This window comes from Bos mutus, chromosome X (assembly GCF_027580195.1).
Source record: "Bos mutus isolate GX-2022 chromosome X, NWIPB_WYAK_1.1, whole genome shotgun sequence".
Classification (NCBI taxonomy): Eukaryota; Metazoa; Chordata; class Mammalia; order Artiodactyla; family Bovidae; genus Bos; species Bos mutus.
The window spans coordinates 49,716,430-49,734,251 of record NC_091646.1 but is presented as its reverse complement, the minus strand read 5'-3'; the positions used below and the strand labels follow the sequence as shown (position 1 = coordinate 49,734,251).

Sequence of the window (17,822 nt, the reverse complement as noted above, 5' to 3'; positions counted from 1 at the left end):
GAATGTACTTCTCGTGGGAACTGTTTTAATAAAGTGACAGTAATCCACTTAAAGAATTTTATTGCTTAAAAACACAGACTAGAAAATCTTAATACAGCTAGAAATAAATGAACTGGCCCAGGGTTTTTAAGGATGTTTTCACAGGCATCTGTTTTTGGTTTGTGCCATGTAGCTTGCAGGAGTTCCCAGACGAGGGACTGAACCCTGGCCACGCCAGTGAAAAGCCTGGAATCCTAACCAGTAGGCTACCAGGGAATACTCACAGGTATCTGTTTTTTCCTAACCTTTTCTGGTGGGGGTTAGGATGAAGCGGTTCAGCATAAGGATAACAGCTCAGAATTTCACCTCTGTTCTAACTATTCCCATAGCTGCCAAATAACAACCAGGCACAATTCTAAAAATATTAACAATGGAAAGAAGACGGTGGCAGCAAGAAATTTCCCCTGAGCAGGAAAACAGCTGCTAATGCCTGAACAAAGACATCTCACAATTTAGTATCAATTGCTGCCAGGAAGGCACTTAAATTCACTGTGGCGGGTTCTAGCACTTGGCAGAAATGGTTTGACTTTGTTCTGTTTCAGTAAATATTTGAAACAAGCAGAAGAAAAAGTAAAATCTATGCAGACTGGCTATATAGCCTTCAGATTTAAGACTGTCTGCCTTTGGCAAGCATGGCCGAATTATCTGATGGCACCATAGTAGAGAAGCATTTAAGAAATTCTTAAAACTTTATAAAAAGAAGCCAAGTCTCATAGTTGAGCTGGGTCTTCAAGTCCTACAGAACTAGCCAAAAAAAAAAAAAAAAGGTTCAGAGAAGCAAATACAAATGATTTGGCATAGGGCAATGAAAGGAAAAGAAACAGACACAGTTTATCTAGACTTCAGTCTGGATGGTGAATCGAAGGCCTGGGTGCCAGATTGAAGACTCTCCTCACTTCTTCAGGAAATAGTTCAGTTTTTCCTGTAGATAACTGAGCTGTAGGGAGAGGGAGAAAAAACATGAAAAATTCATCTGAAATCTTAAGTCCCATTACTTGATCTAGAATTTACTTATGTAAACCAAATGGAAAGACTGTTATTTGGCATTTAAAAGGTTATCTCATGCAAAGAGTTGACGCATTGGAAAAGACTCTGATGCTGGGAGGGATTGGGGGCAGGAGGAGAAGGGGACGACAGAGGATGAGATGGCTGGATGGCATCACTGACTCGATGGATGTGAGTTTGAGTGAACTCCAGGAGATGGTGATGGACAGGGAGGCCTTTGTGTCCATGCGGTCACAAAGAGTTGGACACGACTGAGCAACTGAACTGAACTGAACTGAACTGAACTGAAGGCTATGTTACTTAGTCTTAAAATGTTAAAAAAGAACAGTGCCAGTCAACTTTTAAGTTCAGATTCCATCACTTGCATCTTCCTCTAATCTTTTCCTACCTCAATTTCTCCTATATACTTCTAGCACAGAAGTTTTCCTGAGTTACTGTCCAGGTGAAAAAGCTTTTAAGGTTTATTATGAACTACACCAAAAATCTAAACTCTTAAGCCTGGCATCACCACCTCTGAGCCATTGTGCATGCTACTTTCTATACAGAATGCTTTTGTTTCTCAGTCTCTTTATTAAACCCTGTGTCTGTGTGTGCTCAGTTGCTCAGTCGTGTCCGACTCTTTGTGACCACATGGACACAAAGGCTCCTCTGTCCATGGGATTTTCCTGGCAAGAATACTGGAGTGGGTTGCCATTTTGTGCTCCAGGGAATCTTCCCGACCCAGGGATCGAAACCCAGTCTCTTGCATTGGCAGGCAGATTCTTTACCACTGGGCCACCTGGGAAGCTTATTAAAACCCTACCCACCTCTTAAGGCCCTAAACACCATCTCTCTATGAAGTTTTCTCTAATATCCATGGAGAAAAGTGAGCTCTCATTCCTTTAAATTCCTATCCCTCTCATGATTTCTCCCCAACTGGAGGCAGAGATTGTGTCATAAGCATTTTGTAGTTCCCTGCAGAACCTAGCTTTAAGTAGGAACCCAATGAATCTGTGTTGAATAAATGAGCTAACATAAAGGGCTTCCCTGGTGGCTCAGCTTGTAAAGAATCCATCTGCCATGTGGGAGACCTGGGTTTGATCCCTGGGTTGGGAAGATCCCCTGGAGAAGGGAAAGGCTACCCACTCCAGTGTACTGGCCTGGAGAATCCCTATGGACAGAGGAGCCTGGTGGGCTACAGTCCATGGGGTCGCAAAGAGTCAGACATGACTGAGTGACTCAGCACACATCACACAAAGGACTCTAAGTGAATAAAGAGTACAGCAATAGTTCTATGTTGAAAATAGCACTTCCCCAATATTAACTACTTATATGGAGGAAAATAAAGATGTTTAGTGGGTGTTAAAGCAATCGTGGCATTAACTGTTCACATGGTTGTATATAAGCAGTACTTGGGTGAGTGATGTGCCAAGGGGAAGGGCATATACGGAACGTGAGAATTCTCCTGACCTTGTTGGTATGGGGATGGACATGGGGGAATGGCATCACTACCTTAAGAGCCCCATACTAGGGAATTCCCTGGTGGTCCAGTGGTTAGGACTCTGCACTTTCACTGCTGAGGTTCAATGCCTGGTCAGAGAACTAAGATTCCCCAATCTGCATGGGGCAGCCAAAAATAAATAACTAAAAAGAGCCCCATGCTAAGTCCATCCTCATAATAAGACCACCAGTCTCTTTAAAACCATTATCCTACTCTTAACCAGCATACATTTCTGTACAGCTGCTTGACCTTCACTAATCCCACACTGCTCTCTTCTCTCTGCTCACCCTTTGGGGGCTTTAAATAATGGTCTTTCAAGTTAGAAATCAAGCCTATGCCCTTAACGCTCCCTTCTCCTTCAAAGCCCAGAAACTGACCTGAGTCCCATCAATTCTAACTTTAAAATATATTCTCTCATATATAAATGTTCACAGCAGCATAATTCGTGATAACCAAAAGGTGGAAACAACCCAAGTGTCAACTGATGGATAAGCAAAATGTTGTATATCTGTACAATGGAATATTATTCAGCCATAATATAGAATCTAGTACTGATATATTCCACAACATGGTTAACTTTGAAAACATTATGCCAAGTGAAAGAAGCCAAACACAAAGACCATGTATTTTATATTTCCTTTTATATGAAATAATCAGAATAGGCAAAGTAGGCTAGTAGAAATAAGATTAGTGGTTACCTAGAGCTGGGGGGTGGGGATGGGTATGGAGTGTGTGGGAGGGTCAGAAGACAAGTGACTGCTAATGGGTACAAGTTTCTTTTGGGGGTGATGAAAATGTAAAATTGGTTGTGGTGATGAATGCACAATTCTGTGAACATACTAAAAGTCACTGAATTGTACAGTTTAAATGGGTGAATTGTATGGCACATGAATTTATATCCCAATAAACAGTTATAAAACATCTTATTGCATTTACAAATATATATATTCTTTCTGAATGAAATAATGCCATTTTCAGCAACATGGATGGATCTAGAGACTATCCTATTAAGTGAAGTATTAAGTCAGAGAAAGACAAATATCATATCACTTGTATGTGGAATCTAAAAAATGGTACAAATGAACTTATATACAAAACAAAATAGACCCACAGACATAAAAGCAAATTTATGGTTACCAAAGGAGAAAGAGTGGGGAGGGATTAATTAGGAGTTTGGGATTAACATATACGTGTTTGTTGCTGTTTAGTAGCTAAGTCGTGTCTGACTTTTGCAATGTCCATGGGACTTCCCAGGCAAGAATCAAACTCACATCTCCTGTTTGGCAGGTGGATTCTTTACCACTGAACCATCAGGGAACCCCATATATATATTACTATGTATAAACTAGATAAACAACAAGGACCAACTGTATGGCACAGGGAACTATACTCAGTATCCTGTAATAACCAATAATGGAAAAGAGTTTGCAAAGAGATGGCTCCAGTGGTAGAGCCCACCTGCAATGCGGGAGACTCAGGAGACTCAGGTTCAATCCCTGGGTGGAGAAGATCCCATGCAGCAGGAAATGGCAAGCCACTCCAGTATTCTTGCCTGGGAAATCCATGGACAGAGGAACCTGGCGGGCTACAGTCCACGGGGTCACAAAGAGTCAGACACGACTGAGCACATGATGGATGGATGGATACACACACACACACATATATATATACACACACACATACACACAAATATAACTGAATCACTTTGCTGTACACTTGAAACTGACACAACATAGTAAGTTAACTATACTTCAGTAAAAAAAGAAAAAATATTTATTCTCCGTTTCCACCTCCTTATTTCAAGTTACCATCATCTTTTGTTAGACTACAACACAGCCTCCTAACTGCCCTCTCAGCTTCTAGTCCTGTCCTCCCACAATCCATTCTCCAGATATCAATAATCAAAGGGATCTTTAAAACTTTTAAATTAAATGTCACTTTCCTGCTTTAAACTCTCCAAGGTTTCCCATTGCATTCTTAAGACTAAAACCCATCCTCCTTATCATGGCCTACAAGGGACCATACAATATGGCCTCTGCATACTTCACCAACCTCACGTTGAGTCACTTCTTTGCTTTAAATACTTGAGGTCCTCAAAGAGACCAAGCTCTTTCCCACTGTGGGACCTGGCATATGCTCCACCCAAGAAGCTCTTCATATCCTTTTTGCTTGGACTTACCCTTCAGGTCTCAGCTTAAATATCACTTCCTCAGAAAGGCTGATTATGATCCCCCCTCCCAATTTAATGCAGGACTCTCTTTATTCAAAGCACACCCCAGACTCTCCTTCATAGCTCTCCTTTATTATTTGCACCTTTATATTTGCATTATAATTTGTTTACTGTTGATCTCCCCTGCTAGACTGTTCGTTCCATTAGGACAAGTACTGTATCTGTCTTACTCAACACTGTGTGTACATCCAGTGCTTTTCACTTAATAGGCATTTAAGACCTGCTGAATGAGTGAATTTTCACAAAGACTTTGTTTCAACCTGCTACCTTCATTTAGAAGATTTGGGCCACTACTATTCCTATGAAAAGAACAGCCAGAAATGAGATTGGGGGATTCTTTCTATCAAATAATTTATTGTATCAAACAAATAATTTTCTGGTTGATGTGAAAACACACTTCTCACCTGCTCAGTTTTTTCTTCTTCCTGTAACTTAAGCTGCTCCAGCACAGAGTGTAAATGATTCTGGAAAGCAAATCATATAAATGATGAATGCTGAGTCTCAAAGGAAAAGAGAACCAAGAGAGACAAAGAGTTTGGCAAATAATTTGATAAATTAAAAAAAAAAAAACTGTTGTAACAAAAGGCTTTTAAAAAGGATTTAGAAAAAGACTGTCTTTATGTGTGTAACTGAATCACTTTGTGAAACAGAGACTGGCACAACACTGTAAATCGACTATACTTCAATAAAAAAATTTTTTTTAAAGGATTTAGAGTTTAAAAACTATGCTCTCCAACTACAGGGCCATTTGATTTGATTTTTTGACCCTACAAAGCAGTTTTTTTCTTGCCCTAAAACAAACAGTTGGAATGCCTCCATTTTACCTTTCTCTAGCTTAGCACAAATCCTTTGACTGTGGTGAACCATTTAAAAAGCTGGCCTGGAATTGGTTGCTGACTCTTTCATTCCCCTGCACTCGGACAGAATATTATCATTCTTAACTAATACTGCATGCAATAGTAATCACGATATCTGTATCTTTCAGAGTATGTCCACATCTATTATCTCACTTGGTTATTCTGAAGGACAACACTCTGAATAAGTACAGTTCTGTATCAAGTTTCTCCCCTTCAATGAGAAAAGCTCTACAGAAAAACAATCTGGCAAGAAATTCCCCGAATGCTTCAGAATTTCCCTCACTATAAAAGGGGAAGAAACATGGCCTAGACATACATTTTCCTTTTGCTGAAATGTGTATTAATAAAATATGCATTAATTTGTATTAATAAAACTCAAGCATGATATTAATTCTTTATTCAAGCAGGCATCATGAAATTTAAAAATTAACTTTAATTCTCTTTCATTGCAATGAATACATTTTGATACAGAGGAATAGAATTCAATCTATGCTCTACCACTTACTGTGGTCCCTGGCAAATTACTGAACTTTGAATTTCAATTTCTTATCTATTAAATGGGAATAGGGACAGTACCTGTATTTCAGGGATGTCAGGATGAAATGTAGTAACACATGTAAAATGCTTAGCTCTGTGTATGCCTTTCACATTGTTAAATGTTTAATATTGGCAATTATTATTTCAAGTCTGCTGGTCCCTTCCCCCAAATGCTTATATAGGATGAACAAAATTACTCAGGTAAAACAAAATATGGCTATCTTTTATTAGGGATTCCTAAAGCGGTTGCTCAGGTTCATGAATGAACTAGAATGCTGCGCAGAGATGAGATGAGTGGAAAACACAGAGATGGGATTTTGAAAGTAAGATATCAAGATATCTTTATACCAGCCAACAAGAATTTACCTTGAGTGTCAGGTTTTCCACTTTCCTGATGAGATCCTTCTGTCTTTGTGCCCTGCGCTGAATCTCATGGAGCATTTTCTCTGCGTATTGAGTGTACTTCTGAATTTCCATGACTAACACAGATAGACAAAAACCTCAGGTATCTATTAAACAAGGCCTAAACTAGTGGACCAAGGTCCAAATCAACTAAAACTCCAGTACATATTTGAGCAATAATTTCTCAAACTTAACTTTGCATCTAATGCAAGTTCAAAGTCAGTCTTTAGTACTGGCACCCACTCTGGCCCACCCTTTTGTTTTTCCCTCTAACTTACCCATTGAGCTGGTTCCCTCCTTTGCCTCATACTGGTCATATTCAGTGAACCTGGTCTGTAGCTCCCTTTCCATATCCTCGTCATAATAATCTTCCTCCTCTTCATCATCATAGTCCTCCTCCTCCTCCTCGTCTTTATCATCCTCCTCAGTGTTATTGCTAGAATCATTGCGCATCTCCTGAAGCACATAATATTCTAAGGGTTTTAAAAAAGAGGAAGGTGAAAACATTTGAAGCTTTTCAAATGACTCCCACTCCAGCTGCAATTATACTCCCCCTCAAGTTTACTGGGCAACCAATGAATTTCATAAATAATTTTTCTCACAGGAAGATGATTCCCTTTATAAAACAAGGACAGAAAATACAAAACAGTGTAAGATTCATCCATGTATTCAATGATCAAAATATTTAGACAACCAAGGGCCCATAGGAATTTTAGAATAGCAGTGATGGATGGGATATTAGAACCCCAATATAAAACCCTTTAACTTGAGGGACCAATAAGAGGCAAGAAGGGCAAAGGGATCATTTTTTTGTGATTGGCCTGTGAGTCTGTGGAGAATGGGCCCACACACAGTCAACACTTGCTCTCTCTGAATCTTCTGCTTTGCCTTTATTAGCGTACCTGGTAAGGTATGACGCTGCTTATAGTCGCTCATTCCTGAGGCTATTGCATAGCCAGGAATGGAGCCTTGACTTTCTATTTCCTTGGTTTCATCTTCAGCAATGACCTCCCACCCTAAAAGCAGAGGAAGTCAAGGAAAAGGCAGAAAGAAAGAAGGCAATGTTGAAAGGGAAAAGCCTCCCTATCTGAAAGTGCTATTTAATTTAGTCCAACTTCAGGCCATTTGTAGCTGGATTCCTAGTATGGATAAATGTTTTATATTGAATTACACAAGTAGATTATTTCTATTATATGAATGTACTGTTCCTAGCTAGAAAGTAACATTACCCCCAATTCTAAGTTCTATACATTAACGTCAGCACACAAATACCAGAAATGAGGGCTTGTCACCAAGTGCATGTGAGGTGGAACAAACTGCACAGAAAATATTTAGTATAAAAGGATACGGGCATTGACAGCTTCAGCATCTGAACACAGCAGTCTTTTCACTTCCTTTTCCACCTCAGGAGATTCAATGTGCTGAACCACAGTAGGGAAAAAAGGGATACCAATAATGTTATTTAACACCCTGTGTTTTGCAGGAATGGCCTTTTCCTACATATGAATGAATTAAAAAATTTAGGCTTAAGATACATCCAATCAAATTTCTACTTTAAACAATGCTGTTTATGAAGGAAACTTTGATCAGGGTCTATATTTTTGTACAGCAAGCTTATTTTTCCCAATCAATTACTTGAGACATTTAATCTTTTCAATCTGCAACTCTAAAGGCTCTCTCAGAAGTACCACCCTTAAGTCGCAGTTATTAATTATTTGCATTGACCCTTACTAGCAAAAAACTACGATTTTTTGCTACTTAGACATAATTTTGTGTAAAGACCCAAATTCCCAGATTCTACTTTCCCACATCTTTATTAGAGAGTTTCCTATAAAAACAGGACCTTAGCCTGTTTTTATACACATTCTCCCTTAAATCCAGTTTTAGACAATTATCTCCATGGCAACCAATTCAACGTGCCACAAATAGAAATTAGAACTTTGAGGGGGAATAAGCAATTGCAAAAAAAAAACTGCTGGTAAAAGTGAACTCTGGCTTCCAAGAAAATTTTTTAAAATAAATATCACAGAAAAGAAGCAGATTAAGATACCAAGACTACTGATCAAATTGCATCTTCTGCTCTAGGAGCTGTCAAACATTAAACAATGAATTCTTCATTTTTCAGTGAATCAAATTCAGTCTATGTGTACGGGAGTGGGGGTTACAGGTGAGAAGGAAGGCTCAAAAGTAAACTTGATAATTTTTTGGGTTTGTTAAAAGCTGCAAAATAAAATCCACTCTAGATAAACAATAAGGTTATATTATGATTTGTCTACCACAGGAAGGTCCATTTCTTCAATTTGTTTGAAATCAGCAACCTATGAACGAGAAGACAGTAAACGATGAAGTTGTTCTATCTTACTAAAGTTTAAAGAGTTCTAGACCCATTCTTAACATAGTTTTCTATTTAGTAGACACTCAATAAATGCTCTAGACTAACAGTATAAAGCCAAAGCAACTGTGTTCATAGATTAAACATAGTAAAACTATCAATTCTTCCCCAATTGTTCCATAGCTTTAATGCAATTCCTATCAAAATTCCAACAACGTTTTATGTAATACATGACAAACTTATCTAAAATGTATATGGAAAGGTACAGGCTCTAGAATGGCTATAATAATCTTGAATACAAAATAAAATAAAATAAATCTTCCTGATTCCAAGACTTATTACAAAGCTACATTGTGGAATTGGTGATCAACACACGGATCAGTCAAACAGAATAGGGAACCCAGGAAAAAAACTCACACAAATATGCTCAACTTTTTTTTTTTTTTGCCCAACTTATTTTTGACAAAGGTGCAGAAGCAATACAATGGACAAAGGGCAGCCTTTTTAACAAATGGTGCTGCAAATTTTGGACATGCAAAGAAAAAAACAGGAAGAATCTTGAACTAACCTTCAAGTACAAAAATTAACACAAAAATAGATTGCAAACTTAAATGTAAAACTTTTTTTAAAAATAGGAGAAATCTGGGCTAGACAAATAGTTCTTATAATTGACATGAAAAACAAGATCCTTAAAAGAAAACAAAATCAATAAATTGGACTTCATCAAACAAAAATCTTTAGCTCTTTGAAAGACCCTGTGGAGAATTTGAAAAGACAAGTTACAGACTGGGAGAAAATATTTGCAAACCACATATCTGACAGAAAACTAGTATTTACAATATAAAAAAGAACTTCTCAAAACTCAACAGTAAAAACAATCCATTTAGAAAATGGACTAAAGGCATGAACAGACACTTCATTGAAATGGACATACAGATGGAAAACAAGCACCTGAGAAGACGCTCAACATCATTAGCCATGAGGGAAAAGTAAATACCACAGTGAGATCACTACACAATATCAGAATGACTAAAACTGAAAACTAGCGACAACACCTAATGCTGGTGAAAATGGAGAACTGGATTGTGTGAACATTGCTGGTGCTAATGTAAAATGGTGCAGCCACTCTGGAAAATGCTATGGGTAGTTTCTTATAAAACTAAATATGCAACATATCCAGTAATTGTACTCCTGGGTATTTATGCCAAAGAAATGAATACTTATGTTCACACAAAAATCTGCTGGCAGCTTTATTTATAACAGTCAAAAACTGTAAACAACCCAGATGTTCTATGAGTGAACAATTAAGCAAATTATGGTACATTCATAACACAGCCTACCACTCAGCAATAAAAAGGAAGGAACTATTCATACATGCAACAGTCTGCATGGACCTTAAGGGAATTAATCTGAGTGGAAAAAAAGCCAGTTTCAAATGTTATACTTTGTATGATTCCACTTATATGACATTTTCAAAATGACAAAATTATAGAGATGGAGAACATAGTAGTGATTAGCGGGGGTTAGAGCCTGGTGGTGGGGGTTGGAGGGAGGTGGGTGTAGCTTTCAAGGGCAAGATGAGGGATCCTGGTAGTGACAATACTGTTTAGTATCTTGACAGTGTAGGTAGATACACCAACATACACATGGGATAACTGCATAGAACTAAACACATGCAAGGACTTCCCTGGTGGCTCAGCAGTAAAGTATCTGCCTGTCAATGCAGGAGACATGGGTTCGATCCCTGGATCGGGAAGATCCTCTGGAAAATGAAACAACAACCCACTCCAGTATTCTTGCCTGGGAAATCCCATGGACAGAAAAGCCTGGCAGGCTACAGTCCATCGGGTTGCAAAGAGTCAGACATGCATTAGTGACTAAACAACAACAAACACATGCACACACATACAGAGGAGTACAAGTAAAACTGGAGCAACTTGAAAAAGATTAGTGAATAGTGATAATGTCAATTTCTTGTTTGTGATATTGTACTACAGTTTTGCAAAAAGTTACAATGGTAAAAACTAGGTCAAGGGTACATGGCGTATCTTTTTTATTGCTTGCAACTGCATGTGAATCTACAATTATTTCAAAATAAAAAATTTAATTAAAAAAGAAGCCAAGGCATAGTACTCTTGTAGTTTTTCCAGGGTTCTACAAATCTGAGGTAAGGTTAGGAATACAACCACATTTCCCAATTCTCAGGTTCTGGCTGGGTTCACTTTAAAATAAGATTTTGAAGCTGGAAACGTTTGAAAGCATTAGCAGAAGTTTCAAATTCATGACACATCTTTTCCTAAACACTAGCCTATAACTTCAAGAGTCCAGTCTGTTTTTGTTCATTACATATTTCCATTTGTTAGCACACAGTGCCTGGCATGTTGCTCACACTCAATAAATGTTTACTGGACATATAAATGAGTGAACAAATGAACATCAGACTGACTGTCTCCCTCCTCCCCCCCGTAATCCTCTTCCAATCCACCCAGAAGACACAGAAATTGCATGCCACAAACCTTTTTTATTGTTTTGCGGAACTTTCTCTTTCTGACATTCCTAAGTGGTGGAGTAACTGAAATAAATTCAACATGGTGAAATGTATGTATGATTGATGGTAGTCACATATCTATCTGAATTGGACAGAGAAAGCTCACACTATAAGCTACAGACTCATGACACAACTTGTTCTTTTAAGAGTGTCTAGATGCCTCCTGAACCAAATACCTAAGTGTGACAACAGATCCCTGGCTCACAAGTAATCAGAACTCAGCAGATAAATATAGTTAGCCAGAATGAGCAAGGGACTGTTGGTGACTTACTGCCATGCTTCCAGGTATATTTTTTCTTTCTCTGCTTTTCAGCTTTCCTGATTGCTTTAGGATCAGTAGAGGTTACTGGTTCTTCAGGAGAAGGCTGAACATCAGCATCAGCAGTGCACACAAGCATCTACATTTGACAAAGACAGAGAAGCTGACCATGGCCACAAATCTTCAGTTAGTAATAGATCATGATCATTCTTACCACCAGAAATCCTGGGGCACAGAAGGAGAATGATACTTGGCATTTCCAGAAAACCAAGTATTACATACTCTCATATTCATTCCCTCTCTATCTCAGCAGCACTGCATATGGACGCTGAGGGGTTTTTGTTTTGTTTTGTTTTTTGCTCAAGTGCTTACCACTGCAGAAGGAATACGGCTGAGAAAAAAGATATATCTTAGCATTTTGATTTAGAAAGAAAATAAAACAATCAACAGTAGAGATGATGAACAAGAACCAGTGTAAACCTCCAGAGTTAGCAGGAAGTTCAGACGAAGATCCCAGATGTTCATATTTTTCAAATAATGATAAATGGCAAACAGGAGGCTTTAAAAGCTGTTTGGATAAAATTAAGTAGTGAAAAGTGATGGATCAAACACCAAACTAGCACATGACATTGTATTCCTGTGCAACTGAGCTGGAAATTAGAAATGACAAACAGGTGAAAGGAGAATTGAAAGAAAGAAAGAAAAGGAGGAAGAAAGGAAATCCTAAAAGGGTATGAGGGTGAATAGATAAGAAAGCTTGTCCATACCTGGGAAACATCTGCCGTTTTATAAAAACTTTTTCTATCCAGAGTTTTTAGGCTTCCAATAACACAAGGCAAATCAACCAGCTTAGCAGCTAGTGAGACATTGTCTACCTCAACAATTGCATGACGTGTGTCAGCTAAAGAAAAGTAGAAAAAATTAAGGTTCACATCTTCCCAATGTACTCTTAAAACTGATGGTTTGAATAATAAAGACTTATGTGAGACAGATGAGTCTTTCATTGAAACATTATTTCTCATAATGCTAGAATTGGGTACACAACTAGCAACTTCCCAGAGCAAAGAAAATGGAGTATATGGAGCTCTTTTTTTTCCAGTTTTATGTCACTCAGTCAAAAGTAGATAAGTTTCTTGGTAATGGTTGTGAACTAAAAGTGAATGAAGCATTAAATCTTCACTCTCATCTTGAAAGACCAACTCCATTCGTTCAAACCCATTCATTTGGACACCATTAGGAGCACTAGATCATGTCACTGAACGTGGGTGTTTTCAAAGGGAAGAGTTGATTCTAGAATAGTACTAGTAAGTCTCAAGTTATAATCTCTAGTTGAAGTCACAAAGGTAAAATTCTATACAATAGCCAGAGAGAGAGAGAAACAATATACTACCTGAGTGCTGGGATTATGGGCCATTTAAAATTTTATTCTTCATATACCTTTCCATATTTAAAAATCTAATAAATACTATAAAGATATGTCACTTTTGTGAACAAAAAATAGTAAATTCACTTGTTATTCCCCTAGACAGTCAGAAAAACTTGCATCTAGAAGACAATCACCAGTATGTAAATCCCACAGTTGACCTCCAAGTTCTTTCTTATACACACCATGATAATTACCTCAAGTTTTATGCAAGTTCTATTTTCTTTCCTCTTAAAAAGAAGAGATGGGAGTGACTGAAGCCTCTCTTTGAGTTCATCAAGGCAGAGACCACATTGTATTCTTTGCCACATCCTTGGCATCTAATACTATGCCTGACACACAGCAATCCCTTAATGAATTACTGTTCAATGTATGGTGAATGGATATTAACTACTTACAAAATAAGTCAATTTTTAGTTTATTCTTCATGGAGGAACTTCCAGAATGCACCATCTTTCTGACAGTGGAAGCATGTTCCTAAAAAGGAGGTAAATTGAAAAATCAGAAGGATCAACCCTCAACTTAGCAGCTAATAGAAAGATATGTCAGAGACAGTCCTCCTTTAAATAAAACCTTAAACTTCTCAAACTTTAGGAAGAGTGCCATATACCATGTGATACTGTGCACTGTGAAGTCAAGTTAGGAAGAAGTTGACTCTAATCTCACTATTGTCTCTCAGTAGCTACAGATAATGCCTTCTCCTAGCTGTACATTCCTGGTTTTCACTGTTCCTTCAGTGGTAGTTGCTAAGGGAAGGCTTAGCTGCAGTTTACTGGATATATTTGTTGTTGTTGTTGTTCAGTTGCTCAGTCATGTCTGACTAATTATAGGGTATATTAATTAACCCTAAGTGAGGAAATACCTTTCTGAAGCCCATCCTTAATATACCTTTCTTAGACTAAATAACACTTGAACACAGGTATCAACAGGGGAAGAAACCCTAACACAATGTTGAGGTGAGCTTCGACAGCCTCGCATGGTGATGAATCTGAGGAGACAGTGCTGACCACTCGACTGCCCCTTTTGAGGTGACAGAAAAGAACTCTATTTTAGGAGAGTCCTGTCTTGGCTGTCCAGTGATCAAAGCTCTTAGCATCAGTGATAAGTGACTGAGTCCATCATCGTCCTACCCGTTTGCCAGGAATTCAACCAGGAAGATAAGTGGCATGTGCAGGATGAAAAAAAAATACTGCTTAAAAGAGTACCTGCTGGGATAGAACTGCCAATAGAACATGACTCCTGGGAAACAAATGTTCTTGGTTTTATAGCCTATCTTAAATAAACAGAAATATTTAAGAATCCAAGCAAAGCTAATACCTATGCAGTGAAGATAATTGGTCTGAGATACAAGGGTTTCTTACCATAGGCAGACGCAATATAAACTGGTTCTCAAGTTCGTGAGGAGGTTCATCCTGGCTGCTACTCATCTCTTTTTTTTCGAGTTCTTGAAAACAGAAATAAAACCAACAGAAAGTTACTAAAAATTCCTCTTGCTCCCTCTACCGACCACTTCTGGTAGTAATGGTTAAATTATACGATATCTTGCTAATAACCCTCACTGGAATGATGTGTATACAGCTTGGAAACACCTTATTTGATATATCTTGATTATTTCTAAAAGCCATCTTGCGAGCATGTGAGCTAAGTTGCTTCAGTCGTGTCCAAAGATATGGGACCCTATGGGCCATAGTCTGCCAGGCTCCTCTGTCCATGAGATTCTCCAGGCAAGAATACTGGAGTGGGTTTCTATGCCTTCCTCCAGGGGATCTTCCCCACCCAGGGATCGAACCTGTGTGTCTTATGTCTCCTGCATTGGCAGGCAGGTTCTTTAACCACTAGCACCACCTGGGAAGCTACACACACACACACACACACAACGAAATATGGGCTTCCCTCGTGGCTCAAGTGGTAAAGTATCCACCTGGCAATGCAGCAGCCACAGGAGATGTGGGTTCAATTGCTGGGTCAGGAAGATCCCCTGGAGGAGGAAATAGCAAGCCATTCCAGGATTCTTCCCTAGAAAATCCCATGGACAGAGGAGCCTGGCATGGGGTCACAAACAAGTCAGACACGACTGAGCAACTTTCACTTCACTTCATACGCACATAAGGAGAAGGCAATGGTACCCCACTCCAGTACTCTTGCTTGGAAAATCCCATGGACCGAGGAGCCTGGTAGGCTCCAGTCCATGGGGTCGCTAAGAGTCGGGCCCAACTGAGCGACTTCACTTTCACTTTTCACTTTCATGCACTGGAGAAGGAAATGGCAACCCACTCCAGTGTTCTTGCCTGGAGAATCCCAGGGATGGGGGAGCCTGGTGGGCTGGCATCTATGGAGTCGCACAGAGTCGGACACGACTGAAGCGACTTGGCAGCAACACACATATAAAATACACCTTCTGTAAAGTGAATAATCTCCAAGTTAATCTTCATTTTTAAAATCTTATTTTAACTTCTATTTGAGATACATCTGTAATAGCTTGCATTTTGGGTTTCAGGATCCACACTACTTCTGAGGAATTTTTTCTCAAAAATGGAAATAAAGCCATGTACATATATGAAATCTGACAAAGTTTTCTTATGTTCTAAGGACACTATGCTATACACCAAGTTATGAAATCTTATACTTTTAAGTTAGACAAAAAGCTCCAGATAATGTACAGTTCCTAATATTCTGTAAGCCATTAATTGAGTTCTGAGTTTTCTATTTAAATCTCACTTAAAAGCAATGGGAACTTTTAAAAAAAACACACACACGTGAATATAACAAAAAAGAAGCAGACTAACAGATACACAGAACAAAGTAGTGGTTACCAGTGGAGAGAGGGAAAGGGAAGGGGAAATTTGGAGGTAGCACATTAAGAGGTACAAACTATTAGGTATAAAAATAAGCTACAAAAAAAAAAAAAGCTACAAGAATATACTGTACAACACGGGGAATGTACCCAATATTTTATAATAATAAACAGAACATAGTCTTTAAAACTGTCAATCACTATATTGTACACTTGTAACATATAGTACTGCATATCAACTGTACTTCAATTAAGACATTGGAAAGGAGGGGACAAAGAATATTTAACATTATCAGTTAACATAGAGAAAAAGGGAAAAAAAAAAACAACAAAAACCAAAAAAAACAAAAACAAGTGAGTCTGAGACCCTTTTATAGGTAAATCATTCACTAGTTATGGTTTCAGTCCTTTAGGTTGACTTCAGAAACTACCAGAATAGCACAGGAGCACAAGAGAAATCAAGAACTGAGATGAGACATCCAGGATGAGACAGCAAGGGAAGGGGGAGGGAGAGAGAAAGAAAAAGGGAAAAAAAGGGACTGATGATTTGTGATAGTCATTTCTCTCTTTTTCCTGCTTCATACAGTTATACAAACACATGCAACTCATAAATACAAAAACTAAATGTAAAGGTAAGGGGAAAAGTTAATTTAAAAAATCTTGGAACTGGGTACACTGCCTAATATAAAAGCAACAAACATTTATGATAGGGAGCAGAAGTACAGATTCACAGAAGTAGCAGAAGTACAGAAGAACTAGCTGCTAAGCAAGATTTTATCAGATCAGTAGTAACTTTTAGATTTCTCAGCAGAACTAAGGCTAGGGCATTTTGTTCATTTCAGTGCTTCCTGGCAACTCCTCTCTTATGAAAGAAAGAATGTAAGAACTTGGAATCATTTCAAAGAAGGTAATCACCCTTAGTTGAAATGAGTTTTAATGATTTTTTTTTAAAGATCTGCTACCTGAAAATTTGGCTTAGACAGTAAAGAATCCGCCTGCAATGCAGAAGACCCGGGTTCGATCCCTGGGTTGGGAAGATCTCCTGGAGAAGGGGATGGCTTACACACTCCAGTAGTCTTGCCTGAAGAATTCCATGGACAGAGGAGCCTGGCGGGCTATAGCCCATCGGGTTGCAAAGAGTCAGACATGACTGAATGACTAACACACTTTCACTTTATACAATGAACTGGTTGTATCATCTTCAAGAAAAGCATCCACTTTTTTGCAGCAAGCACTCTTTGATACCGAATTAAATTAACAGGACCGCTCTTCACCATTCTCTCTCACGCGCGCGAGCACACACACACACACACACACACATTTCACCAGCTCCACCTCATTTCACCAGAATTAGAATTGGAATTAGAATTATAGCTAGATGGAGAGTGCCTGATCGCGTGCTCCCAGCAGCATAACTCAGCACAAGCCTAAGCTGGTACTTTCTCAAGTTCATTGCCGCTGGCTGCAGTTTGGAGGCAATAACCACTCCATCCTTACCCAAGGGGGGCACTAAGCTCCCAAGGGCAGAGCGCGGCTCCGAGTCTTTGATCCCATTTCCCTAGAAAATCTCTCTCGGGTCCAAGGGGCCCTAAGCCTTAGCGTCACCCCAGGCCAGCTTGGAAGGGTAGCACAGCACGAAGCCCTTTGGTGCCCATCATGCGCCCTTCGATCGGCGGACTCACCCGCTCCTCCGCTGATTGGCGCTGGGACCGCCTCTCTGCCCAGAGGGTTTCCAGAGGGCGAGCGGGCTCCCAGGCTGCGTCCAGCGTTGGCGGGATGCAGGCGACCGGCTGACTTTGTAGCCACAGGTAGGAGCCTCGCGCGCCACCCCTCCCCACCTCGCCACGCCTCCTCCACCGCCAGCCCAGCGTACTGGAGGGTGGCCTCGAGGCGGCGGCGAGCTCGCCGCGTGCCTG

The 17,822-nt window shown here is 39.3% G+C and overlaps 1 protein-coding gene across 1 annotated transcript; it reads right to left on the bottom strand.

Moving 5' to 3' along the window:
* Window positions 1-49: 49 nt before the first annotated feature.
* Window positions 50-14,553, bottom strand: TAF7L (TATA-box binding protein associated factor 7 like). Its single transcript, XM_005901020.3, has 11 exons — window positions 14,474-14,553; window positions 13,511-13,589; window positions 12,457-12,590; window positions 11,702-11,828; window positions 11,399-11,454; window positions 7,899-7,971; window positions 7,453-7,566; window positions 6,829-7,023; window positions 6,515-6,627; window positions 5,159-5,218; window positions 50-976 (listed from the first exon to the last, which is right to left on the bottom strand). The coding sequence occupies exons 1-11, from the start codon at window positions 14,537-14,539 to the stop codon at window positions 932-934; spliced, it is 1,062 nt and encodes a 353-aa protein (XP_005901082.1). The 5' UTR covers window positions 14,540-14,553; the 3' UTR covers window positions 50-931.
* Window positions 14,554-17,822: the final 3,269 nt, after the last annotated feature.

Bases quoted from the DNA above. Each gene is read 5' to 3' on its own strand.
- TAF7L (XM_005901020.3), bottom strand. From the start codon at position 14,539: ATGAGTAGCAGCCAGGATGAACCTCCTCACGAACTTGAGAACCAGTTT. The intron at 7,024-7,452 runs GTACGCTAATAA...TAAAACCCTTAG, and splicing joins GCAGCGTCATACCTTACCAG to AATATTATGTGCTTCAGGAG. The intron at 5,219-6,514 runs GTAAATTCTTGT...TTTGCTTTCCAG, and splicing joins TGGAAAACCTGACACTCAAG to AATCATTTACACTCTGTGCT.